Source organism: Crocodylus porosus, unplaced genomic scaffold, assembly GCF_001723895.1.
Source record: "Crocodylus porosus isolate Cpor-Errol unplaced genomic scaffold, CroPor_comp1, whole genome shotgun sequence".
In the NCBI taxonomy this organism is placed as follows: Eukaryota; Metazoa; Chordata; order Crocodylia; family Crocodylidae; genus Crocodylus; species Crocodylus porosus.
In genome coordinates, this window is record NW_017728925.1 from 15,527,425 (window position 1) to 15,551,970 (window position 24,546).

Here is a 24,546-nt window from a genome sequence, read left to right on the forward strand (position 1 = left end):
GGGATCTCCTTTCATCAAAGCCTCCAGCTTTGGCGGTGTCAGCCCGCTCGCTTAAACGCGGTGGGGGCCAAAGGAGCACCCGTAGGGGTGTCTGCCTCTCCTGCCCTGCGCTCAGGAAGTGTTATGGGGGGAGAAGAAGCACCACCTAGAAATCCTGCCCCCATCCTCCGGATGGCTCATTCTGGGGAGAATTCAGTAGATTTCGGGGCTCCCTCAAAGGCAGGGAGCAAAGGACATAGAGGAGTCACATATGTCCTTTGCTCCCTGCCTTGCAGGGAACCCCTAAATCTCCCAAATGTGGATGTGGGTGATCTAACGAACGTGGATGATCTACTGAATGTGGATCTATTGAGTGTGGATGCGTGTGGGTGGACTTGCAACCATTATACTGCGTGTCATAGCCCCCATGCTACGAGGCGGATCTTTAGAGGCAGGTGGGCCCTGATGTGGGCATGGCCGTGCCCGTGAGTTGTGAGGGCTATCAGCCTGCCTCCGTCCTAGTGAAGAAGCCAGGCCTTCTGCATGGCAGATCCAGCTGAAAGAAGGGGCACGGGGGCTCTCTGCCGGCAGCCCCCAGCCGAGCACCCTTCCTCTCACTCCTGCCACCAGCGCAGGGCTGTGGGGATGGGAAAGGGAATCGCGGTCCGGCCATTTGAGGCCCTTCCAGCTCTCAATGAGGGAGAAGGAGAGCGCGTGAGGATTAATACCCCCTCCCCAACTTTGCACTTGAAAAGGCCCCATTTGGGAGCGGGGGTGGGGCGCTGAGCCTGCAGCGGGTTTGAATGAGGTGTCAAAGTCACGGGGGAGAGCGGAGAATGGGGAGCCGGCTAATCTGTGAAAGGAGGTTTTGAAGTTCAGAGGCTTTGCTCCTCTAGAGATGTAAATAAGATGTTCTCAATGCTGGGTCACAGCCCCCCATTCACCGCCCCGCACGGCGTCTCTATGGGAACCCGCAGCCCGGGGTGGAAAATGTGGGATTGCAGCCCCGGCTCCGGGCTTGAGAGAGACTTTGATCGTCAGGGAAGTCGAGAGGCGTCCCCCAGAAGTGCCCGTGGAGCCGGACTCGCACGCTCCCACCACCCCCTGCACCTCGGGAGCCCTCGTCCGTGCCTGGGCCGGGTCCTCGGGAGCTTCGCCTCTGAGATGGGCTGATGCCGAGGCTGGAGGAGCCCTGTGTCCATCCGGGCTGTCTGACCCGCACCTCGTGCGGGCTTTGGCCTCTCTGTATCCCACCCAGCCCATCAGCACGGTGCGAATGACCCCTCTCTCTCGTCTTGTCCTCCCCCAGGCTTCAACGGGCACCTGTGCCAGTACGACATCGATGAGTGCGCCAGCACGCCCTGCAGAAACGGGGCCAAGTGCGTGGACGGGCCCAACGCCTACACCTGCGAGTGCACCGAAGGTGAGAGGCGGCCGCGGTGGCGAGGGCCTGGCGGTGTTGCCCATGGGAAGGAGGCTGGGAAGAGACTCCTTCCTGGCCCTGTGATTCTTGGAAAGACCCTGGACCCATCGCCCATTGCCTCAAATCCCATGGGACCGGTCCAGTTCGCTGTGGGGAATTCTGCCCCCGCGTTTCACAGCCCCAAGCCCAGCCCCTGATGGGTGCAAAGGGCTTTGACACGCTTGGTCCAAGGGTCTAGCAGCCCTGGGACGGACTTGGCTTTCTCTCCAGCCTCGCAGCAGCTCACGTTCAGGCGGTCAGCTCAGTGTGGCCCAGACTGCTCTGGCCCCCTGTGCCTGTGCAGGGCCTGGCGCTGTGGGGCACCGCTCCCACCACGGCCCTGGTGATGCAGCCAGAGTCCGGCCCATCCATCCAAAAGCCGTCGCTCGGGGCCCCTGCTCTCCCGCTCGCTGACGCCCCCGCCTCCGGGTGCGACAGGAGCCGGGACATAAAGCAGCTGCTGTGCTGGAAGCAAGGCGCGGGCACCGCGGGCCCGACGAGTGAGCCCGGAGGAGCGGCTGGACAAAATGATGACAGGCGCCCCAGTGGCGCACACTGGCTCTTTTGTGGAGCAGCTCCCGCCAGAAACCTTCCAGCTGAATGGCCTCTAATTAGTGTCCTGTGAATGCCAAGCCCCGATGAAAAGCTGCTATGTGGGTTTCATGGAGGGTCGTCAAAGCTGTACTTTGTGCTCCGCTCCCCACCCCCGGGGCTCCTGGGAGCGGAGCAGGGGCGCGCTATTCTCCCGGGATGCACGCGGCCCCCTCCTCCCCGTCGGATCCCGTGACGAGTGCCGCTGGGAGGCAGGCTGGCGGGTGCAGGGGCCGGCTCCCGCACGGAGCGAGCTTAATGCCCGTCATTGTGCCTTGCCGGGACAAAGCACAGCCGTCCTGGCTCTGAAAGCGGCTTCGGTTGGAGCGCCAGGGAGCGGCTTTTGTTCTCCGCACGCTGGCTGCGTTCTCCCGCCAGGCCCCATTGACTCCTCCGGGCTCGCGCTCCAGCTGACGCTGGGGGAGCCTGGCCGGGGAGAGCGGGGCGCTCGCAAGGATGGACGGGAGCTCTCCGCGCTGCTTTCTCTCGCTGCGAGTGCTGCCCCGGGCCCCCGCCTGCAAGGTCACCGGGGCCTTCCACTCAGGATGAGATGTCCCCAAACTTGTACGGGGGATGAGGTCACTGCCCTCCTCTCCAAGGCTGCCACAAAGATGAGTGCCCTAAAGGATGTGAGGTGCCCGGAGGGGGCAGATTGAGGGGCAGAGTGCACAGAGGAGCAAACGGCTTCCTCAGCCCAGCTCCCGTCCCAGCTATGTCCAGGGGCAGCTGGCAAGGATGCCCCCTCCCCAGCCAGCTCCCCGCAGACCCGTCTGATCGACTGTGTGCGCAGAGCCTGTTCCACGTACGCAGGCTCAGCTCGCAGAGGGGTGGCACTGAGGCAGCTTGGGAAGTTGGGTAGATGGAAGAAAAGTCTCCTCATCTCCTACCCTCTACCACGCCATGCCAGGGCCTCGGGAGAGGGGCCACAGGCATTTACGAGCCTGCTGGGGAGGGATCCCCTAGCTCCCCACAACGGGGAGCAGCGCGTGCTAAACCCCAGTTGCTCTCCCCACCAGGATTCACTGGCACCCACTGCGAAGTCGACATCGATGAGTGCAACCCCGACCCCTGCCACTACGGGACCTGCCGGGATGGCATCGCTGCCTTCACCTGCCTCTGCCAGCCAGGCTACACGGGCCATCGCTGTGACGTGAACATCAACGAGTGTCTGAGCCAGCCCTGCAAGAACGGGGGCACCTGCCAGGACCGGAACAACGCCTACAACTGCCTGTGCCTCAAAGGCACCACGGGTGAGGGGATCACCCATGGGAGACCCTGCACTGGCGGTGAACGGGGGCTGGCAGGGCCCTGACTGCCTGGCTGTGGGAAGGGGTCTGGCAGAGGCTGGAAACAGCCTGGGGGTTTCCTTCGGAGATGGCTAGCTTTCCTTGCCCCGTGACGATCTCTTTCAGCACCAGGGTCTCACCTGGGTGTATTGAAAATGGGGGAGGCAGAGAAATTGGGCAAGCAAGCACAGCATACCCAGCTTATCATGAGCCCGGCAGCCTCATAAACTTCCAGTGCCATTTCCTCCTTCAGGCCCCAACTGCGAAATCAACCTGGACGACTGTGCCAGCAACCCCTGCGACTACGGCAAGTGCATAGACAAGATTAACAGCTACGAGTGCACCTGCAAGCCTGGCTACACAGGTGAGGCCTGGCTAAGGCCACTGCGGGGGGGGCACATAAACAGTGCCAGTGCCAGCTCAGACAGGCTAGCAGCTAGTGGGTCTGGGTCGTATCCGGCCTCTTTGCTGACGACGCACAGCCAGGCGGGGATGGGGGAAGACAGGACAAAATTATTAGTATTTCTCTTATGGCTGGGCCTAGCCTCCATAAGGGTCCTGGCCCCGCTGCCCTCAGTGTCACGCATGCACATGTAGTAGAGGGAGAATCGCTGTCCCTGAGAGCATCCTGCGGGCAGGAGATCAGTATTAACAGGGAAACATTTTGGAGACTTTCAAGTGTTGAGCCTTGTTCCCCAAGAGAAGCAGGTGCCTGGTGCTGGAGAGAGACTTTCCCAAAGGGCGCCTGGTTCCAGATGCCTTGTTTTCCATGGACCCGATGAGGATGAAGGGGGTGGGCTTCCCAGGGGCAGGTGCTCGGCACCACCAGTGCCTTGCATGTCAGGCACCACATGCACGGGAAGCTCTCGAGAAGGAGCGTGGTGTAGCGTTCTGCCTCGCTAATCTCTGCAGCTTTCACATTTGGCCTCGGAGGCCAGGACTCCTGGTTGCTCCAGTGGGGGACTTGGAAAGAGGGAACCGTGTGCTGTTGATGGGGCTCCAGCTCCATTGGTCCCATGGGTATCAGGTTGCAGCCTCCTCGCACTGATTTGTTTGATCGCCCCTGGAAAATGCGTGCGCCCTTTGATATGAGCAGACCCCGGCTGGCTCCCTGCTCACCTGCGGCATTGCAGAGCCCCTTTGTCCTGCTGCCTGCCCAAGGGTTTGAATAGGGCCTTTTCATCAAGCCGCGGCAGGTAGAGTTACAGGCTGAGATGGCTCCCCTTCATTTCTGCTTCCTGCAGCCAGGGGAGCTTGCAAGATGGCTCCTCTCCCTGCAGGTGAATGCGAGTAAGTGAAGAGGATGATCGTTGCCTTGCAGGTGCACACAGTGTGCCGGGGAGACTCGGCCCGCTCCATCAAACGCTCTTCCAGGCAGGCGCAGTTTCTGTTGCAGCCAGGGGGGTTCTGCTTGCGTACCCTATGCCCCCAACATGACAGTGCTCCCAGGATGCCATCGTGGCTCGAGAAGGTGATGCTTTACTAAACTTACTCTTTCCAGGGCGAATGTGCAACATCAACATTGATGAGTGCGCAAGCAACCCTTGCCACAATGGCGGTACCTGTAAGGACAGCATCAATGGCTTCACCTGCATCTGCCCCGAAGGGTACCATGACCCCAAGTGCCTGTCGGAAGTGAACGAGTGTAACAGCAACCCCTGCATCCATGGGAAATGCAATGATGGACTTAACGGGTATGTCTGCAAAGGGCCCTTGGAGTTCTTTACTGAAGATGTTTGAATGTTAATCACCCATTCGGGTGAGGGACCGATGGCTCCCCGGAGGGTTTGAGCAGTGATTCTCAGCTAGGGTGCCGCAGAATCCTTCTAAGGGTGGCATACTGCTGGGTGTGCAAACACCTACACACGATTCACAAGACAAACCCAGGGATTTCAAACAGGATTGTATCGTGTCAGAAATGTTCTGATCTGCTGTGATCTTTGCAACAGAAGAATTGCTCTCGTGTTTTCCCTAGTTCAGAAACTAGTGAGAGCTAAGGGCTGGCATTTTCTGAGGAGGGCCTTGAGTCTGTTGAGCTTGAGAACCACTGGGTAAGAGGAAGGACAAGCTGGTGCTGACTTGTCTTTGCTCACATAGCTCTGCTAGTGCCTCAGGAAATCCCTGAATCACATGGTTGTTTAATTTTTCAGGCCCCAGCTTAGCTCTGGCAACACACCCAAGTCTTGATGTGAAGCTACCCCCAGGCCTTGGCTTCCACATCTGACTTGGTGACCAGATCCCCTTTCTGATGCAAGAGCTAACTGCTGTTGAAGTCCCTGGCTTGTCCTGAGCAAAGGCTGCCAAGCAGTCCCACAGCCACCATGGTTTGGGTAAACTGGGCATAGGCACTTCCGTTTGCATCCTTAAACCCAGTTCCAGCTGGGGTTTTGGGATAGGAAAGGCTGTTGCACCTTGCACCTTTCTTGCACCAATAAAATGTGCCCGAGCAGTGATTGGTTGCTCTGGTTAATACTAGTCTGTTAATTGATGCAGTTTTATTAACAGGCTCCTTTCTTCCGGAGCTCCAGTTCTCTAGCTGCCAAATCATCTAGTGCTAGCAAAAAGCTGTGGAGTCTGGTTACATGTGCCTTAATTTAATTGCTAATTAAAGAAAGACAAAGGAAGGCTGAGCCAGGTGTGGGAGGAAGCTGAGAGCTGGCTGCGGTGCTTTACACCTTGATTTCTTCCCAAAGCTACAGGTGCGATTGCGACCCGGGCTGGAGCGGGACCAACTGTGACATTAACAACAACGAGTGTGAATCCAATCCCTGCATGAATGGAGGCACCTGCAAGGACATGACCAGCGGCTACATCTGTACCTGCCGGGAGGGCTTCAGCGGTAAGGGCTAAACTGGGGGAAAGCCGCAGCGCTCGATGCCCGCGGCACAGGGCGTGGGTGAGCGCTGTGGCTGAACGTTTCCATGCCTGGGTTTGTGGAACAGCAGCTGCAGGAGGGGCGATGGCACGTGGGTCACTGGCGCATGGGTCATAAGGTGGGATCTCACCTGGGACTTTCAGTGCTAAAAGGAGTCTGCGCGGCCTGAGCCGAAGGGACCGCTGGCAGCAGCAGTAGGCGTTTTGCCTCTTATGCGAAGCGAGCGCTTCCCAGGAGGCTGTGAGGGGGTCTGACCTTTCTGCGCGTCACGGCCACCACCCACGCAGCTCCGTAGCTCCCCATCGTGCCACCCCCTTCCGCAGAGGGAGCGTCCGTCCAGGGGTCTGCTCATGCACTCACGCCTGCTTGGTTTTTGCAACGCAGGGCCCAACTGCCAGACCAACATCAACGAGTGTGCCTCCAACCCCTGCCTCAACCAGGGCACCTGCATCGATGACGTTGCCGGCTACACCTGCAACTGCCTGCTGCCGTACTCAGGTAAGGCTGCTGCCTCCTCGCTGCGTTTTCTTTGCAGTCCGTAAACTAACAGCCACTAAGTGCCCTTGAAATTTCTCCCATGACCAGCACACAGAGGGTTGGGTCCTCTCCTGGCATAAATCAGTGAGGCTACGCCAGCTTTCCTGGAGCTCACGGGCACTGAGGGTACCAGCAAAGCACCGAGGCATCCCCTGGCTGGTGTGACCGGGACTCCCTGCAGAGTGCCCGGTCCCATCCCTTGTTGGCTTGGCCCAGTCCAGCCTTAGACAAGGAAACTCGAAGGAGCTCTCGGAAGCAGGAGGATGGGCTGCGTGGCTCCGTCCCCTTTTGGGCAAGGTGCCTGAACCAAGGGAGAAGTCAAGTCATTGGCCAGCAGCCGCCCGCCGCCCATTCAGCTCCTGGTCTGGCGCAGCGTTGTTTCAGAAAACGCGCCGTGGCCCATCTGGGTCCCGTCCCGACCCCTTTGCGGGGCCTGTTTGCGAGCAGCTCTGTTTACTCGCCGATGCTCCTTCTGGAAAAACAGACATCAGCTCTCCGGGATAATGGCCAGCCGATTCCTGCGGGGGGGTGGAGGGGGCAGGAATTTCTGCTGACCTGATTCCTGTTTGCCCGTTTCCTTCCCCTCGCGCAAAATGGCAACATGTGCACAATTGTAGGAAGCCATGACCGGTTTCCTGCCTTCGCCAGTCCCCATAGAGACGAATGGGGGAGGCGAGGAGGGGAAGGCTCTGGGAAATAGCAGGGGCCAACTGAGAAGATAATGGCTGACAGGGGAGATAAGGTTTTGAAGGGACCCTTGGCTGCTGTGTAAACAGGAAACGCGACCCGTGGGGGGGGAGGAAGACGCCCCCCACATGGCACTTTCTTGTCCCAGCCAGCTTTGCTTGGGATGCGCCGCAGGGTGCTAATATAGAGAAGCTGGGATGGGGGGGCTCAGGACGTCCAAGACCCTCCCAGGCCCCCCCATACACACAGACACTCACATGGGGGGGGCCTTGCAGAAATAGCCCCGTGCCACACTCCGTCCCAGCACCTCACTGCTGGAAGGTCTCCAAGCGGCAGGTCGCTGCGCTATACAAAGGCTCATCGGGCTCTCGAAGAGCTGTGGGGATCCTGACGTGACTCGGGAGGGCGGTGGAGGAAGCCCAGGCTGCTTTGTGCTAGCTGAGCGCTGGAAGGAGCCCAGGAGTTCTTGGGGAGCATTAGATGTCCCAGGCCCGGGACAGCAAGCCTCACCCGTGCATGCATCCCTTTCTCTCTTCTCAGGGGCAACGTGTGAGGATGTGCTGGCCCCCTGTGCCAACAGCCCCTGCAAGAACGGGGGCGAGTGCCGAGAGTCGGAAGATTACGAGAGCTTCTCCTGCGTGTGCCCCTCGGGCTGGCAAGGTACGGCCTCTGCCCCTGTCGTGGGGCAAGTGTCGGGAGGGGGCAGGTGCCTCTTGGCTGGGCAGCTCTTTTGGGCTTAACCCCTGCCCTAGTGCTGTTGCCTGCAGCTCGGAGAACATAAGAACAAGGCTGGGAGTAGGTCTGGTTGTTAGATTAGGGACCTGGGAGTGTGTTCCTCCGCCCTGCCATTTATTGTGTGACCTCCTGACTCGGCCGCTCTGCGCTCCAGCCTGCGCCTTTCCCGCGGCGGTAATAAGGGGTGTCTTGATGCTTGACCATGCGTGCGCCAGGGCCTCACCTGGCCTCAAGCAGCCTCGTCCCGTGGACTATGTCAGCAGAAGCTGCGGCCCAGTTTGCCAAGGGGTTTGGCCCCCGGGATGGGAAAAATGCAGAAAAATCACAACAGGGCTGAGACGGTCGTGAAGTTTTAGGGCCGTTCCAGAGAAGCGAGTCAGAGCACTTGGCAGCTGCGCCCGTGGGAACAGCCGTCAGCTCGTGGTTGTGTGCTGCGTCCTTCAAGGACACGTTCAGTGCCGGCGGAAACGGGGGTTGCAGCACTAAGGAGCCCCCACCCCCGTCTGTGCCACAGGCCAAACGTGCGAGATCGACATCAACGAGTGTGTGAAGAGCCCCTGCCGCAATGGCGCCACGTGCCAGAACACCAACGGGAGCTACCGCTGCCTCTGCAAGGCAGGCTACAGCGGCCGCAACTGCGACACCGACATCGATGACTGCAAGCCCAGTAAGAGCCGGGCCGGGCGCTGTTCCCCACGGCCGCGGAGGTCCTCCCCGGCGGCTGGCATGGGCTGCGCCCGGCAGCCGCTGCAATGCAGAGCGGTGGCAGGGATGGATCTGGGGGGGCTTCAGAGCGGTTCGGCTGGTCCTGCGTGGATCGGACAGGAAGGATTTAGGAGGAGGGAGCAGGTGGGGCCGTTGCAATGTGCAGATGCAAGGCAGGGGTGCGGTGCAGAGCAGAGAGGGGAGATGTGCTTCACGGGGATCTCTTTGAGCCTACGTGACAGCAGCTCCTCCCGGGGGCAGCTGAGGTGGGAAATAGCATGGACATCATGGTATCTAGATGTCCTTGCAGGAGCTGTAGCCCGTGTCCAGCGCCCCGGGCTCGGTTCGCTCTGCTCTGCACCGTGGGGCATCCCACGAGGCCGGCCCTGAGAAGGGTGCATGTCAGCAGAAGGTCTCTGCCTCCCCTGCGGCTCCGGGGCTGGGCTCCGCTGACCGCCGGGGGACGGGTTTCCCTTTCAGACCCCTGCCACAACGGCGGCTCCTGTTCCGACGGCATCGACGCCTTCTTCTGCGAGTGCCTGGCGGGCTTCCGGGGGCCCAAGTGCGAGGAGGACATCAACGAGTGCGCCAGCAACCCCTGCCGCAACGGCGCCAACTGCACCGACTGCGTCAACAGCTACACCTGCACCTGCCCCTCCGGCTTCAGCGGGATCCACTGTGAGAACAACACGCCCGACTGCACCGAGAGGTAATGGCCTGGGGGGGGACTGGACCCCCCGCTGCCTCCAAGGGGCAGCAAGCAGACATACCCAGGGGGCATGTATGTGGGGCGGGGGGTGGGAAAGACCCTCATGAGGACAGGAGACCAGGGGAGGGAAGTCTCTCCGAGTTGTTTAGTGGCCGCATCCCTGCAGAGGTGCATCTGGGCCATTCGGATGGATCTCCTGATATTGGGAGCTGGAGGTCTTGGACCAGCATGGGTGGAAAAGCCGCTGGTGATTTCAGTCGCAAAGCTCCCTCCGCCTTCAGTGGGATCTGGGCCTGGCCCAAGGGACCGGGCTGCCGTGTAAATAGCTTAGCACAGAACGTGGCTCTTCAGAGGGGATCTAGTCAACTGGGGGGTCTTGCAGAACAGGAGCATCAGATACATAGCAGCCCCATGCCCTGCTCTGGCACTAGCGGCTGTGCCCAGAGGGGGACAGCTCAGGAAGGCGGCTGAAGCGGAGGGCTCCTGGGTCCTGGTGCAGCTGTGGGGCTTGTCCCATGGGCTGTCTGGGCCCTCCACTTCCCCGTGGCCCGGCGGGGTCTCACAAGAGAACCAGTTTCTGTGCATCAAGGGGCCTGGGGAGCTGGGACGCCAAGCCAGCAGGAGCAGCGGTTTATATCGAAGCCGTGTTTGCTTTCCCCCCAGCTCCTGTTTCAACGGGGGGACCTGTGTGGACGGCATCAACACCTTCACCTGCGTGTGCCCGTCCGGCTTCACAGGCAGCTACTGCGAGCATGACATCAATGAGTGCGACTCCAGGCCCTGCCTGAACGGGGGCACCTGCCAGGACAGCTACGGGACCTACAAGTGCACCTGCCCGCAGGGCTACACCGGTCTCAACTGCCAGGTATGGAGCAGATGGCCTGTTAGCTCCGCGGGACCGGACCTGCATCCTGCCAGACCGTTTCTACTAGCTAAGGATTTGTCCCTGTCCTGGGTTGCTGCAGCCCTACTCATTCCACCTCTGGGGCTCCTTCTCTTCCAGAACCTGGTGCGCTGGTGCGACTCTTCGCCCTGCAAGAACGGGGGCAAGTGCTGGCAGACCAACAACCTGTACCGCTGCGAGTGCAACAGTGGCTGGACAGGCCTCTACTGCGATGTCCCCAGTGTCTCCTGCGAAGTGGCTGCCAAGCAGCAAGGTAACACCTGGCTATACTGATTGGTTTGAAGCAAGAGCCTCCTGGGGTCTTGTAAACGCTCAGAAGTTTAGCATCCGCCTGCCTGGGAATGGGGTGACCGTCACTCAGCCCCGGGTCTGGGGGAGTGAGAGGCAGGGGTGGCTGTGCATTGCCTCTGTGCTTCCCCAGTTGCCAGCTCAGCCTCTAGTGCAAGGCAGAGCAGCTTCAGGGCTGCTCTAAGTTGCACCAACTCAGCATTTCCCCTCCCTGGATAGTGGCACTTGGGAGAAACAGCCCAAAGTGCTGCACCCTAAAGGACTGAGCTTTTTAACTCATGCTTCGTAGCCCAAAAGGTGTGTAACTCATGCTTCCAGGTTTTGCTGATTGCCACAAGGGGTTGGGAAGGGATTATTTTCCCCTTCCCATTGCTGTGCATGTCGGGGGCGGGAGGGAGGGATTCACTTTCCTCAGAGGCACTGGGTGTTGGCTGCAGCTTGGGGTGGTGACAGGGCTGTGCCGATGCTTCTGCTGGGACTCAAACCCAGAGGTTCCTGACTAAAGTGTCTTGGCCCTTTGCTCAGGGTCAGGCCATATTTGCATCAAGAAAGGATTTTGCCCCATGGCTGGATCAGTGCAGACATTTGGGGGGGTTGCCTTCCTATGTAGTGTGGGACATGGCCCTCTTCCCTGGATTTCTCCAGCATATTTTAACAATCTTTGCAGCTGCAGGATGTTGGCCTCCATGATCCCCCTGCTTTACCCGTGGCAGGTTCAGGCATTCTCTCTTGTGGTTGTGTCAGGGTTGACCGCGCAGTTTTGCTAAGAGGTTGGACCATGGGTTTGGACAGGGCTGCTCCTGCCTCAGGCAGGGGTTGGACCAGACGTGACCTCTGGAGGTGCCTTCCAGCCCGACCGCTCTGTGCTCCAGTGACTCCTGGCCCTGCTCTGTGCAAATGTGGCCTGGCGTTCCTGGAGCGGCTTGCGTCTCACTGCGAGCTCTCCGGCCTTGTGCTCTCGCAGGGATCGACGTGGCACACCTGTGCAGGAACTCCGGCCTCTGCGTGGACACGGGCAACACTCACTTCTGCCGCTGCCAGGCCGGCTACACGGGCAGCTACTGCGAGGAGCAGGTGGACGAGTGCTCCCCGAACCCCTGCCAGAACGGGGCCACCTGCACTGACTACCTGGGAGGCTACTCCTGTGAGGTACGCTCGCACCGCGTCGCTCTGGGAGGTATAGTGAGAGGCGCGGGGGACCGGCGTCCTGGGTTCTAGTCCTGCCTCTCTGCTGGCACCGAGGCATGGGCCTTCCCCGTGCTGCTGCTCCTGCCATCAGGAAAATGGGATCGGTTCATCACAAGACATGAGCAGTGTGCTGAGATCTGCAGGTGGAAATAGCAGCGTCCATGCTACTCGCTGCCTTTCTGTCGGACTCTTCCTGCCCTCTTTGTCTTGCAGAGATGACCACTTCCCGTGGTTTGCTTAAGATGAAGCAGTTTGCAGCTGCTCTTGTCTTTAGCACTGAGGTGCAGGTATTGCTGCTGAGGGTAGGGAAAGCTGCCCTTGGCCCATGCATTGGCTGTTTTGGCCGTAGCTCCCCATGTAGCAGCTCGAGGGGAAGCAGAGATGTTCCCGTACCTCGGTGCCTGGCGCGCTACAGGAGTCTTGGACCCCCACGTTCGGTATCAGAGTGGATATAACTGATGGCTTCCCTTGCTCTTCCCTGGTAGTGTGTTGCTGGCTATCATGGAGTTAACTGCTCAGAGGAGATCAACGAGTGCCTGTCTCACCCCTGCCAGAACGGAGGAACCTGCATCGATCTCATCAATACCTACAAATGTTCCTGTCCCAGAGGCACTCAAGGTAAATGAATTCCCCTGGCAGGAGGAAGCCATGCAGAGGGCAGATACCCTTGGTATCTGGTCATTAGCATCTGCACGTACCCACTGCTCTGAAGGAAGAAGCAAATGCAGTAACAGGAGGCTGAATTGGCTCATTAACAGAGCCAGTGAGGACATGTACCCTTGGGGCCACTCTGCCAGGGGCTTTTGGGCCCTGGAGCTTACACCCCTGCTGTGCATCGGGTGGGATGTTGGCAAGCAGCTTCTGGGCTCGCAGGGTGAGACCCCACCCGTGGCTTGCCTACTCCTGTCTGACCACAACTGTGTTGCCCCCTGCCCCCCCCTCCCCCCAGGGGTGCACTGTGAAATCAACATTGATGACTGCAGCCCGTTTTTCGACCCCGTCACCCTGGGGCCCAAGTGCTTCAACAACGGCAAGTGCACGGACAGGGTGGGTGGCTACAGCTGCATCTGCCCGCCCGGCTTCGTTGGGGAGCGCTGCGAAGGGGACGTCAACGAGTGCCTGTCCAACCCCTGCGACACGCGCGGCACCCAGAACTGCGTGCAGCGCGTCAACGATTACAAGTGCGAGTGCCGGCCGGGGTATGCAGGTGAGTGCACCCCTGCTCCCGCCGCTCCTCCCTGCCAGGGAGCCCCGCTGCTGTGGGCGACGCGTCACACTCGTGCCGGCTTTCTCTCTCCGTGCAGGGCGCCGCTGCGACACCGTGGTGGACGGCTGCAAAGGCAAGCCCTGCAGGAATGGTGGAACGTGTGCGGTTGCCAGCAACACCGGCCGTGGCTTCATTTGCAAATGCCCCCCTGTACGTACCCGCTACCCCCTGGATGGCATGGGACAGTGCTGGTGGGAGGGCAGATGGGATGAGCCAGTGGCCCCTTCCGGCATCAAGGGTAGGAGGCCTGGTGTGGAACGTGAAATAAATGCTCCAGAGGGAACCCAAAAGCCTCTGGCCAACGGGCTGGATTTCACGAACCTTATTGCAGCAGTGAGCAGTGATTCACTGGAGTGATCCCGTTGTATTCAGTGGGACTCCTCATGTGAGCAGCGTGGCTGGCCAGCATGAATTGAGGGGCTCACAGTCTGGCCTCAGATAGTGAGGGCGCCAGGGGCTCTGATATCTAGGACTGAGGGTGTGAGAGCTGTAATGATGACAGAGGGAGAGGGACAGGGGTTGTTGCTGGCATCCCCAGGCAGGAGGAGTGCCCGCTACTATCCCTCTCTACAAAGTCAGGCAGGTTTGTGGGGGGTGTCACGGGAAAATGCCCTAGCACTGTGACCTGCAAGGGCTCCCTCCACAGCCTGGGAAAACACCGTGAGTTTGACTCTCTAATGCTGCTCGAGTGATCCTCTAGAAGGGACTGCCGGCCGCAGGTCACGGTGGAGGAGTTGCGGGTCACTGAGCAGCTACCATTTCAGTTCACATGCAGAGGCTGCACCTTCGGCTTGCTGTGGTTTGAGTTGTCGGTCCCAAATTCCCAGTTAACTTTCAGTGGACCGTGTGCACCCGGGCTCCCGTACACTCCTGCACCTACCTCATGGCCATGTGAGACAGTCACAGCTCCAGGGTCGCACTCGCGAGGAGGGGAGCATTAGGCATCTGCTGCAGAGCGGGGGGCAGAGCAGTGCAATGAGTCACTGCCCTGCTTACGCTGTGCCTCCGTCCTGCCCAACACTGCAGTGCGCCGCCAGGAACACTGACCTCCTCCCCCTTGCTCTGGTCCCCCCAGGGTTTCGTCGGGGCCACCTGTGAAAATGATGCACGCACCTGCGGGAACCTGCACTGCCTGAACGGTGGCACCTGCATCTCCGTCCACAAGAGCTCCAAGTGCATGTGCGCACCAGCCTTCACGGGGCCGGAGTGCCAGTACCCGGCCAGCAGCCCCTGCATTTCGAACCCCTGCTACAACGGGGGCACCTGCGAGTTCTTCAGCGAGGCAGCTCCCTACTACCAGTGCAGCTGCCCCACTAACTTCAATGGCCTCAACTGCCACATCCTCGATTTTGACTTCCCTGGCGGGTTGGGCCAGGACATCATCCCGCCCAAGATCGAGGAGAAATGCGAGATCCCTGAATGCGCGGGGTACGCCGGCAACAAGATCTGCGACGGGAAGTGCAACAACCACGCCTGCGGCTGGGATGGAGGGGACTGCTCCCTCAACTTCAACGACCCCTGGAAGAACTGCTCCCAGTCGCTGCAGTGCTGGAAGTACTTCGATGACGGGAAGTGCGATTCCCAGTGCAACAACGCCGGCTGCTTGTACGATGGCTTCGACTGCCAGAAGGTGGAAGGGCAGTGCAAGTAAGTGACCTGCTCCCCATCCCGCAGCCCTGTCAAGCTGTGATCTCTAGGCTTATGGACAACTGCTTCCTTTGTATTTAACTGTGCTTTGCCTCTCCCTGTTGTACATCAGGTGGGGCCAAATCTCAAGCCATGGCAGCATCCATTGACCTCCGTGACAGCTGGCTCCTCCCAGCTGCCTTGTATGCCCCCATAGGCCCTGCTGGCTTCCTTGCTTGCATCCTTGCATCCTACATAGAAATTCACCCCTCAGGTGTAGAGCAGGAGCGTGCTGAGTCCTTGAGGACTGGGATGAGAACGACAGCAAAAAAGCAGTGTGGTGCTCTGTGAAATGGGTCTAGAGTTAGCAATACAGGCATTTGCTGGACGTTTATGTTTGCAGTGGTAGGATTGCTGTTTGGGTCATTGTAATCTGCTCCCATCAGTCATGGCCTTAACTCCCTGTCCTGAATTGCTGCTTGCAGTATAACTGCCATGATGTTTCACCCCAGAGGTGGTTGCTTTTCTGTGTTTTCTTGGTCAGCTGTCCAGGATCTAACCGGGGAGGAGTGCTGCAGCTATGGGAGAGGGCTCCCTAGGTCGCGGGTCGTTCTCCTCCTGGCTGGTAAGAAGAGCGGCTCTATGTCTAACGTTTTCTCTCCCTTCTGCCTAGCCCTCTGTACGACCAGTACTGCAAAGATCACTTCTCAGATGGGCACTGCGACCAGGGGTGTAACAATGCCGAGTGCGAGTGGGACGGGCTGGACTGTGCCAACAACATGCCGGAAAAACTGGCCGATGGCACGTTGGTTGTGGTGGTGCTGATCACCCCGGAGAACCTAACGAACAACTCCTCCCACTTCCTTCGGGAGCTCAGCCGCGTGCTCCACACCAACGTGGTCTTCAAGAAGAACGCCCAGGGCGAGTATATGATCTTCCCCTACTATGGCAATGAGGAGGAGCTGAAGAAGCATCACATCAAGAGGTCGACAGAGAACTGGTCGGACATGCCCAGCGCCGTCTTCAACAAGCTGAAGACATCCCTGTACTCCAGTGCTGGCAGGAGGCAGCGGAGAGAGCTGGATCAGATGGACGTCAGAGGGTGAGGGCGCTGGGGAAAAGGTTTTTCTCTCCTCCGGCTGAACAACAGTCCCTTTGCTTTATTGATGCCCAGCACCTGCTGGAAAGGAAAGGCTGCGGGTCAGGGTGTTTTACTCTGGTTTTGCTTTAAAGAGGAGCCAAAACTAGACTTCCCTTCTGCAAGGGAAAAGTCATGACAAAGGAGAAAGTGGGGCAAGTTTCTGGTTGGTTGGTTGGCTGGTGCCACTACTGCTACAAAGAGCAAGCCTAAGGGAGTGTTGTATGGTAGGGGTCAGGGCAAGGGAGGCCAGGGACCAGAGGTCAGGCTTAGGAAGTCAGGTACTTGAGCCTTGCATTGTCCATGAGTGATACTGGCTCTCGGGTTGTGTTATGAGGTTGAATTGTAAACCCGGGGTGATCCTTGGTTTGACTGAAAAGGACCTCGTTCTCCTCCCGCTCATGCTGGTGTGGATCAAAAGTGGCTAAATCCAATGGTGTTGCAATGCTGCAGCACGGGGGCAAGAAGAGACGCTGGCCCCACCCAGCAGCTGCGTTTACTATGAGAGATCTCCTCACGGTGTTGAGCATAGACACGTGGCTGAATCCCAGCACCCCAGTCAAATACCAGCTGAGCTGTCATCAGTGAGAGTTTTGCCTAAGTTCGGCCTGGAGGATTTAAGCTGATCACGAGTCAAAAACTTCCCACCTTCCCTCTCCTCCTTCTTCTGGTGTGGGGCTGTGGGGAGACTGGAGCCAGGCCCTTTCTTCAGTCTAATCATTGCTCCTCATCTCCCTTTCCCCTTCCGCCCAACAGCTCCATCGTCTACTTGGAGATCGACAACCGTCAGTGCATCCAGTCCTCTTCCCAGTGCTTCCAGAGCGCAACCGATGTGGCCGCTTTCCTGGGTGCCTTGGCCTCTCTCGGCAATCTGAACATCCCCTACAAAATAGAGGCTGTTAAAAGTAAGTGTAGCCAGCAGCAGCCGGGGGGATTGAGACGGGAAGGACCGAAACTTCCCAGCGCACGTCCGCGATCCAATTAGCAGCCAGCCGAGCTCAGAGCGCTGTATCCAGAGACAGTCTGGATTTAATAACCTTGACTCTCTCTCTCTCTCTTTTTTTTTTTTTAAACTATGTTAATAAACTATTGCTGCATTATGTTTTATTTTGCTTAGTCCAGGTTTACTTGAAAATCATTAGAGCTATAAAAGACAAAAAAAAAATCCCAGCTCCAATCAATGAGTGACATGCCAGGAGTTGAAGTTTGTATCTTGAAAATCCCCCTAAATCCTTCTGCCTTAACAGCTCAATGCGAGAGCAGTGATTTGAAGTTGGTTAATCCTTTTCCTGAAAGGAGAAAAAAAAAAAGTGAAGCTGTCTCCTGATGCAGCCAGCTTGTGCAGAGAAGAATTTGCCGATAGTTAGCAATTCTGATTAATAGCCTATAAAATGACCTTATTTTGGGGGATGATTTAGATCTGCCCAAGGTACCTTTATTTAACTAATTTCACTTCATTTTCGCTCCATCACCGGTTTGATATGCAGCTTAATGTCTCAGTTTCTCTGGGCGCCCCATTCTTTTCTAGGTGAAACAGCGGAGCCCCCCAGGAACTCCCAGCTGTATCCTATGTATGTGGTGGGGGCTGTGCTCGTCTTGCTTGCCTTCATTGGAGTGGGGGTGCTGGTATCTCGGAAGCGACGCAGGGAGCATGGGCAGCTCTGGTTCCCAGAAGGCTTCAAAGTGACAGAGTCGAGTAAGAAGAAGCGACGAGAACCGCTGGGAGAGGATTCGGTCGGGCTGAAGTGAGTAATCTTATTGCTAACCTGTTACTGCGGAGCCCAGCTAGTGATACAGCGCGGCTTTGAAGGAACCTTTAGAGCCGATCCTTGACGATCCAGTGGGGTAGGGGAAGGTTGTAGCAAGGTTGGTGCGAGGGGAGAACAATGCACTCATTTTCTGGGGTTTTAAATACTAGGCAATCAGTGTGCCATTAGTTAAAATCCAGAGAAGCTTCGTGGCTGGGAGCAATTCTTGGAAACTGCCCTACTGATTGCTGCTTTTTGTGTTTGCATGTGGAGGATCTGACCCGTCATACCACAGTTGTGGCAGAAGGTTCCCTTCTGAAGTGTTTCCTTATTTAATTTAGACCTCTGAAAAATGCATCGGATGGCACCTTGATGGATGACAACCAGAATGAATGGGGCGATGAGGAGACCTTGGACACCAAGAAGTTCAGGGTGAGTTGATAAAACTGCTTCTCATGCAGCAGTGAGTGCAGCACGCCCACGGTCCCAGCTGTGGAGCAGGGCTGAGAAGTCGCAGAATGGCTCGCTCCGAGGGCCGCTGGCCATGCCACCCCCTTCTTCCCAAGGGTGCAAATGCAGCCGCAGGTCTCCCCGAGCTCTGGTTTTAACCCCACATCTTCCACATTCTTCTTTCATTGTCCTTGAAGTGCTTATACCACAGTTTGATTTAAATTTCGTTGTCCTTGAAGTCTGTGCCCTTCTGTCCCTTTGCAGTTCGAGGAACAGGCGATGCTGCCAGACACGGACGATCAGACAGATCACAGGCAGTGGACCCAACAGCACCTAGATGCAGCTGACCTCCGGATTTCCTCCATGGCACCCACCCCGCCGCAGGGAGAAATCGATGCAGACTGCATGGATGTCAACGTGCGAGGGCCCGGTAAGGGAGAGCCTTATGTCTTCCTGCCACGTTGGTCTCGTGTCACGAACCCCTCTCCCCTTGTTTCCCGTGGCGAGGGGGCCTCTGGGAGCTGTACTGCACACCATGCTGTCACGTTGCATGCTAATGCCTGCCTCTGCATAAGCTAACATAAAGTGCCCCACCTGGGAGTCTTTCCAGGTCATGTCTGTTATGCCTGAGTTCAGGTAACATGCCCCTGTGGAATTTGGTTTGCTTTAAGATCTCTTTCTATTTAACCACAAAGAGGGAAATCAGAGAGCCCGAGAGGTTAGAGACGGGGGGGAAATACCTTTTAGCTGATCCAATCCATGTCTTTGCCAATACCGGATTCTTCCCCATAGGATGTGTCAGGGTGTTTTCTTGCCTAGTCAAGTTTAACCATTCCAAGCACCCTGCCTCCTTGGGAAATGTATTTCATAGCCAAACTGTCTTGGCAGACTTCTGAATTTTAGCACTCTTCTGCATGGCACCTTCCAGGTAAAAAGGGCTGCATAGTGCTTGAGGGAAAGGCATCCAAGACTCCCAGGTAAATTAGGGAAACCTATGTGTGGATACAGAAGGAGGATTACCTCCACACCCGTGTGAGAGGAAGGGTGATAGCGTTTGATGTCTGGGATTGTCAGGAACCAGAGCTCGCTGTGCCATGAGCTCAAGGAGCTGCTGCTTATGCCTCATGGCTGCATTAAAACATCTTGTTGAGATAGTCTGCACTGGAGAAGGGCAAAAAGCTGCTGTTCACTGGGTTTCTCTCTGCTTTCCAGATGGCTTCACCCCACTTATGATAGCCTCCTGCAGCGGAGGAGGGCTGGAGACCGGCAACAGCGAAGAGGAGGACGATGCGCCGGCCGTCATCTCAGATTTCATCTACCAGGGCGCCAGCCTGCACAACCAGACAGACCGTACCGGGGAGACAGCGCTGCACCTGGCTGCCAGGTACTCCCGCTCTGATGCTGCCAAGCGCCTGCTGGAGGCCAGCGCCGACGCCAACATCCAGGACAACATGGGCAGGACGCCTCTGCACGCAGCTGTCTCAGCGGATGCCCAAGGAGTCTTCCAGGTATGTCAGCCTGCTGGGGGCTTCTGCTGGGGATCCCAAGCTGCTGGGTTGTGTACCAGCACTGTGTGCTGGCCGTCAGCCCTGCGACATCTGTTTGTTCGTCTTGCCCCAGAGTCTGTGCCCTGGCTTTTCAGAGGCAGCATTGATTTCCCTGGGAAGTCTCCTGAGTCTGGGTCTTAGGATCTGCTGAGGCACTGAGTGCTAACGGGACAGGTCCAGAGCCCCCTTATTAACAGCAGGACAGGTAGGGCACGGCAGGATGGTGCTTTCTCAGTGCTGACCTGCTAACGTGCTCTTTTCCTAGACTGGACAGGCCAGCTGTAGGCACAGGAAGGTAGTGCTGGCCCTGTTAGCCCTGGAGCTCACTGAGGATCCCAGCAAAGGGGCTGGAGGTTTGGGGACTGGGGAAGACCAGCTTTCTCACTTAACATATGGTCGTCTTCTCCGTGCACACAGATTCTGATTAGAAACAGAGCTACCGATCTGGATGCCCGCATGCACGATGGGACCACCCCTCTGATCCTGGCTGCCCGCCTGGCTGTGGAGGGCATGTTGGAGGATCTGATCAATTGCCATGCAGACGTCAATGCTGTGGACGACCTAGGTACTGCTTTAATCCAGAACACAAGACACTCTGTCGGGGATTGATGTCAGGGACTTGTAGCTGGTGTTTTAACCGCTCACTAATGCACGCTGTCTTTCACCGGCTTCCTCCACAGGCAAATCAGCACTGCACTGGGCAGCTGCTGTGAATAATGTTGAAGCTGCAATAGTGCTGCTGAAGAACGGTGCCAATAAAGACATGCAGAACAATAAGGTAGGTGGTCTGGGTGGGCACCTTAAGTAAGTCATTGGGAGGTGATTTTTTTCCTAAGCTTTACTTGAGGCTACCAGATGCTCTGATGCATACCTAGTTTTTTATGAAGTTAATGGGAGTTGCGTTGAAACAGCAGCCCAAGAGCTGGTCCATTAGGTAATCAGATCCATGCAGTGGCAGATAAGGGCCAAGTCATAAATGGGAACTTGCTTACCTCCCAACAGGCAGTGAGAACCTGACCATGCACGAGATGCGGGAAATGACTCCACAGAATTAAAACACAGAGGCTTTCCACAAAGTGTTGCTCTGAACCTAACCAGAAAAAGAGTAGCCAATACATACCAGGCCAGGGCACAACCCACATCCCAGATCCTTGCCTCATCTCCCAGGTGCCCCTTTTGCAGCTTGTGTCCTTCATACTAGAGCCATGCAGGGTGCGTGCTACTCTGCCCCTGCCCTTTGCCTTTTGTTTGGGGTCAATCTGCTGAGCCTAGCAACTGCTACTGAGCTTCCTAGTTAGTACCAGTGTCTGCAGATCTAACTAGGAATGCGAGGGCTGTGCTTATACAGGATACCAGTAAGCTCAGGCATTTCAAAACAAACCATGCTTGCCACATTTCCAGGAGGAGACGCCGTTGTTCCTTGCGGCCAGGGAGGGGAGCTATGAAACGGCCAAAGTCCTCTTGGACCACTTTGCAAACCGTGATATCACGGACCACATGGACCGGCTCCCTCGGGACATCGCGCAGGAGCGCATGCACCATGACATCGTGCGGCTGCTGGATGAGTACAACCTGGTACGGAGCCCGCCGCTGCACAACGGGCCGCTGGGCGCCCCCACCCTGTCCCCTCCACTCTGCTCTCCCAACAGCTACATCGGCAACTTGAAACCTGCCGTGCAGGGGAAGAAAGCTAGGAAACCAAGCACCAAGGGCCTGAGCTGCAACAGCAAGGATTCCAAAGACATCAAGGCCCGGAGGAAGAAATCACAAGATGGAAAAGGCTGCCTCCTGGATAGCTCCAGCGTGCTGTCGCCGGTGGACTCCCTGGAGTCACCCCATGGGTACCTGTCTGATGTAGCTTCTCCCCCGCTGATGACCTCTCCATTTCAGCAGTCACCGTCCATGCCTCTGAATCACCTGCCAGGCATGCCTGATGCCCACATGAGCATCAATCATCTCAACATGGCTGGGAAGCAGGACATGGCCATGGGCGGCACCAGCAGGATGGCCTTTGATTCGGTGCCTCCACGCCTCTCCCACCTCCCTGTTTCCAGCCCAAGCACGGTGATGAGTAGCACCCCTATGAATTTCTCTGTCAGCGGAGCTGCCAGCCTCAATGGGCAGTGCGACTGGCTCTCAAGGTTGCAGAACGGTATGGTCCAGAACCAGTATAACCCAATGAGAAACAACATGCAGCCGGCGACCCATCAGCAGAACCAAGGCCTTCAGCACGGCATGATGACCTCCCTGCATAACGGCATGCCCACCACGACCTTGTCGCAAATGATGAGCTACCAGGCAATGCCAAACACCCGGCTGGCCTCCCAGCCTCATCTGATGCAGCCCCAGCAGTTGCAACAGATGCAGCAGCAGCAGAATTTACAGCAGCAGCTGCAACAGCAAAACATGCAGCCGCCTCAGGGGCCGCAGCCGCCACCGTCGCAACAGCAGCATCACGGTGCCGCCTCAAATGCCAACGGCCACCTGGGCCAGAACTTCCTGGGCAACGAGTTGAACCAGTCAGACATGCAGCCGGTGAGCGGCAGCTCCATGGCAGTGCACACCATATTGCCACAGGAGACCCAGATGCTGTCCACGTCTCTCCCATCCACCCTCACGCAGTCCATGACCACCACCCAGTTTTTAACACCGCCCTCCCAACACAGTTACTCCTCCCCATTGGACAATACGCCCAATCACCAGCTGCAGGTGCCTGACCATCCTTTTTTAACACCTTCCCCTGAGTCGCCGGACCAATGGTCGAGCTCATCGCCTCATTCCAACGTCTCTGATTGGTCAGAGGGGATCTCCAGTCCTCCCACGAGTATGCAGTCACAAATGGGACACATCCCAGAGGCCTTCAAGTGAAGAGCACGTCCCAAAGGCACTGACATGCGGTGAGACTGGGAACTTTGAAAAAGATTTCAAAAAAATAAAAAATGCCTAGGGACGTTGGATGCTTTGACAGAAGGATCCTTTTTATATGTTTTTATACAAAATAAAGAAACAAAGTTTAATTTTTTTTCTTTTTTTAGTATTTATTTATGTACATTTTATTTTACATGAAAACACTGCCTTTTTATTTATATGTTCTATTGTTAACTCAAGATGGGACACTTCACTTGTGCTCAAAAAATTCAAGAACATAAGATGTTTTTTAGGTTTTTTTGGGGGGTGGGGAGCATTAATAAGTTGCTTGGACATTTATGTAAAGCTATAAGCAATGATTCGTGATTATGAAATGCCATTTATTTATTTTCTTTTTCCTTTCAAATCCAGAAAGTTATGTTGGGGGGGGGAAAGAGTGGGGAATATTAAGTAAAAATGCCACCCCTTGAAATAAATATAAATTAAGTATAAACTGTTTTTAAAAAAAAGTACTTTAAAATGTTCCCTTGGCTTTTAACTGAGAGAACATTTTATGGTACCAGTCATGAATCTTTGTTTAAAGTTTCAGTATTATATAGTTGTACATTTGTCTTAATACATAGGGATTCTTGTTCTTTCTTTTATAAATACATATATATATTTAAATACTGTCTATAATCTAAATATCAGGATTACAGACCTGTGATAACAGAGTCTAAGCTAAAAACTCTTCATAAACTTACTGCTGCCTAAAGGAATGGAATATTTGCCAAACCTGTTGAAAAAGCAAGTCCACAGTTACTGAGTCAATGCAGAAGAACAAACTTAGTTTTCCCTTGAATGTCTTATACTGAGTTTTTTTTTCTATTTTCAACTGATTGAACAACAATTTAAAAAAAAAAAAGGCAGGTTTTGGCCTTTTGGAATCACATCCTTATTTTAAGGATGGCACCTCCTACTTTAAAGGGGGCATTTCAGTTACTATAGACCAATTCGAGCAAAAAGTAACTGAGCAGTAGAGCACCCGGCCGTGGGATAGTGCTCATCCTCGACATCCAAGTTCCTTTGGAAACCCTGACCTTCCAGGTTTTCCACTTAAGGGGTGTCAGGTTTGGGTGTAGCCCTGATTATTCACAGGAGGGCAAGAGACACAAGCAGATCCTGGGTGGTTGGGCCTGGGTTTTTTGAAACGTTGACATATTGTTCTTGCTAGTTTGGAGTGAGGCATCTTGTTCATGTTGATGTACACTCTTGTGGAGGCGGGAGAGGGCTGTATAACATATAGTATAAGCCTGTGGCAGAGTTAATGTTTGTAAATAAGTTTTTTTTTAAAAAGGTGGATTTTGTTTCAAAAATCTAAATGAACAAGTCTTAAGTATATTGCGCTGATTAGAGGTGTCAGAATATCGCTCTCTCTCTCTCTCTCTCTCTCTGGCTGCAAAAGGAAACCAAGCACACTATGAACATGTTCCTGTGTAGTCTATCCATCCGCTGGACTAAAATGCAGTCGACCCAGGAAACCTAAGAAAAGGGAAATGTTCCTCCTCTCTGTTGCTCAGAAGGCCACGTTGGATTTCAGTTCCTCCAAGCACAAGGCTCGCTGCAGTCCCATATGCATTCATCTCTTAGTACAGAAACGTTTTGGAGCATTGTTATTGTGACATCCCTAATGCAGGTGATTTAAACATCACGTGGCGTCGAGTCTTCCTATGTTTTATAAACTAGAGTGTAGTTTACAGAAAAGAAACTCTCTGTAATAAATGTATCTACCGGCAAAGTTGTAGTTTGCAAATATGATGTATTTTTTTGGTTAACTGATTTGCAATAAATGATGCTCACAGGCATCTAGATTTTACTAAAACTGGAATAGGGTCTTTTTTGTTTTTTTGCTGCAAGTTGTTACAACGCTGTGCTGGCCACGTGGACCAGTGCACACTTCTCATTGATGGTTGATAT

The 24,546-nt window shown here is 55.9% G+C and overlaps 1 protein-coding gene across 1 annotated transcript in view; it reads left to right on the forward strand.

Moving 5' to 3' along the window:
* Positions 1-24,451, forward strand: part of NOTCH1 (notch 1) — a 61,389-nt gene extending 36,938 nt beyond the window's left edge. The window contains exons 10-34 of the mRNA XM_019541120.1: positions 1,289-1,402; positions 3,049-3,282; positions 3,572-3,682; positions 4,820-5,012; positions 6,012-6,157; positions 6,578-6,691; positions 7,958-8,077; positions 8,667-8,819; positions 9,338-9,566; positions 10,230-10,431; positions 10,570-10,723; positions 11,723-11,907; positions 12,432-12,564; positions 12,896-13,153; positions 13,251-13,363; positions 14,289-14,860; positions 15,513-15,941; positions 16,734-16,882; positions 17,506-17,722; positions 18,067-18,157; positions 18,440-18,605; positions 19,388-19,683; positions 20,140-20,287; positions 20,403-20,500; positions 21,124-24,451. Coding sequence (XP_019396665.1) covers positions 1,289-1,402; positions 3,049-3,282; positions 3,572-3,682; positions 4,820-5,012; positions 6,012-6,157; positions 6,578-6,691; positions 7,958-8,077; positions 8,667-8,819; positions 9,338-9,566; positions 10,230-10,431; positions 10,570-10,723; positions 11,723-11,907; positions 12,432-12,564; positions 12,896-13,153; positions 13,251-13,363; positions 14,289-14,860; positions 15,513-15,941; positions 16,734-16,882; positions 17,506-17,722; positions 18,067-18,157; positions 18,440-18,605; positions 19,388-19,683; positions 20,140-20,287; positions 20,403-20,500; positions 21,124-22,590 — 6,092 coding nt within the window. The 3' untranslated portion in view covers positions 22,591-24,451. The remainder of the gene's footprint in view (positions 1-1,288; positions 1,403-3,048; positions 3,283-3,571; positions 3,683-4,819; positions 5,013-6,011; positions 6,158-6,577; positions 6,692-7,957; positions 8,078-8,666; positions 8,820-9,337; positions 9,567-10,229; positions 10,432-10,569; positions 10,724-11,722; positions 11,908-12,431; positions 12,565-12,895; positions 13,154-13,250; positions 13,364-14,288; positions 14,861-15,512; positions 15,942-16,733; positions 16,883-17,505; positions 17,723-18,066; positions 18,158-18,439; positions 18,606-19,387; positions 19,684-20,139; positions 20,288-20,402; positions 20,501-21,123) is intronic.
* The last annotated feature ends 95 nt before the right edge of the window (positions 24,452-24,546 follow it).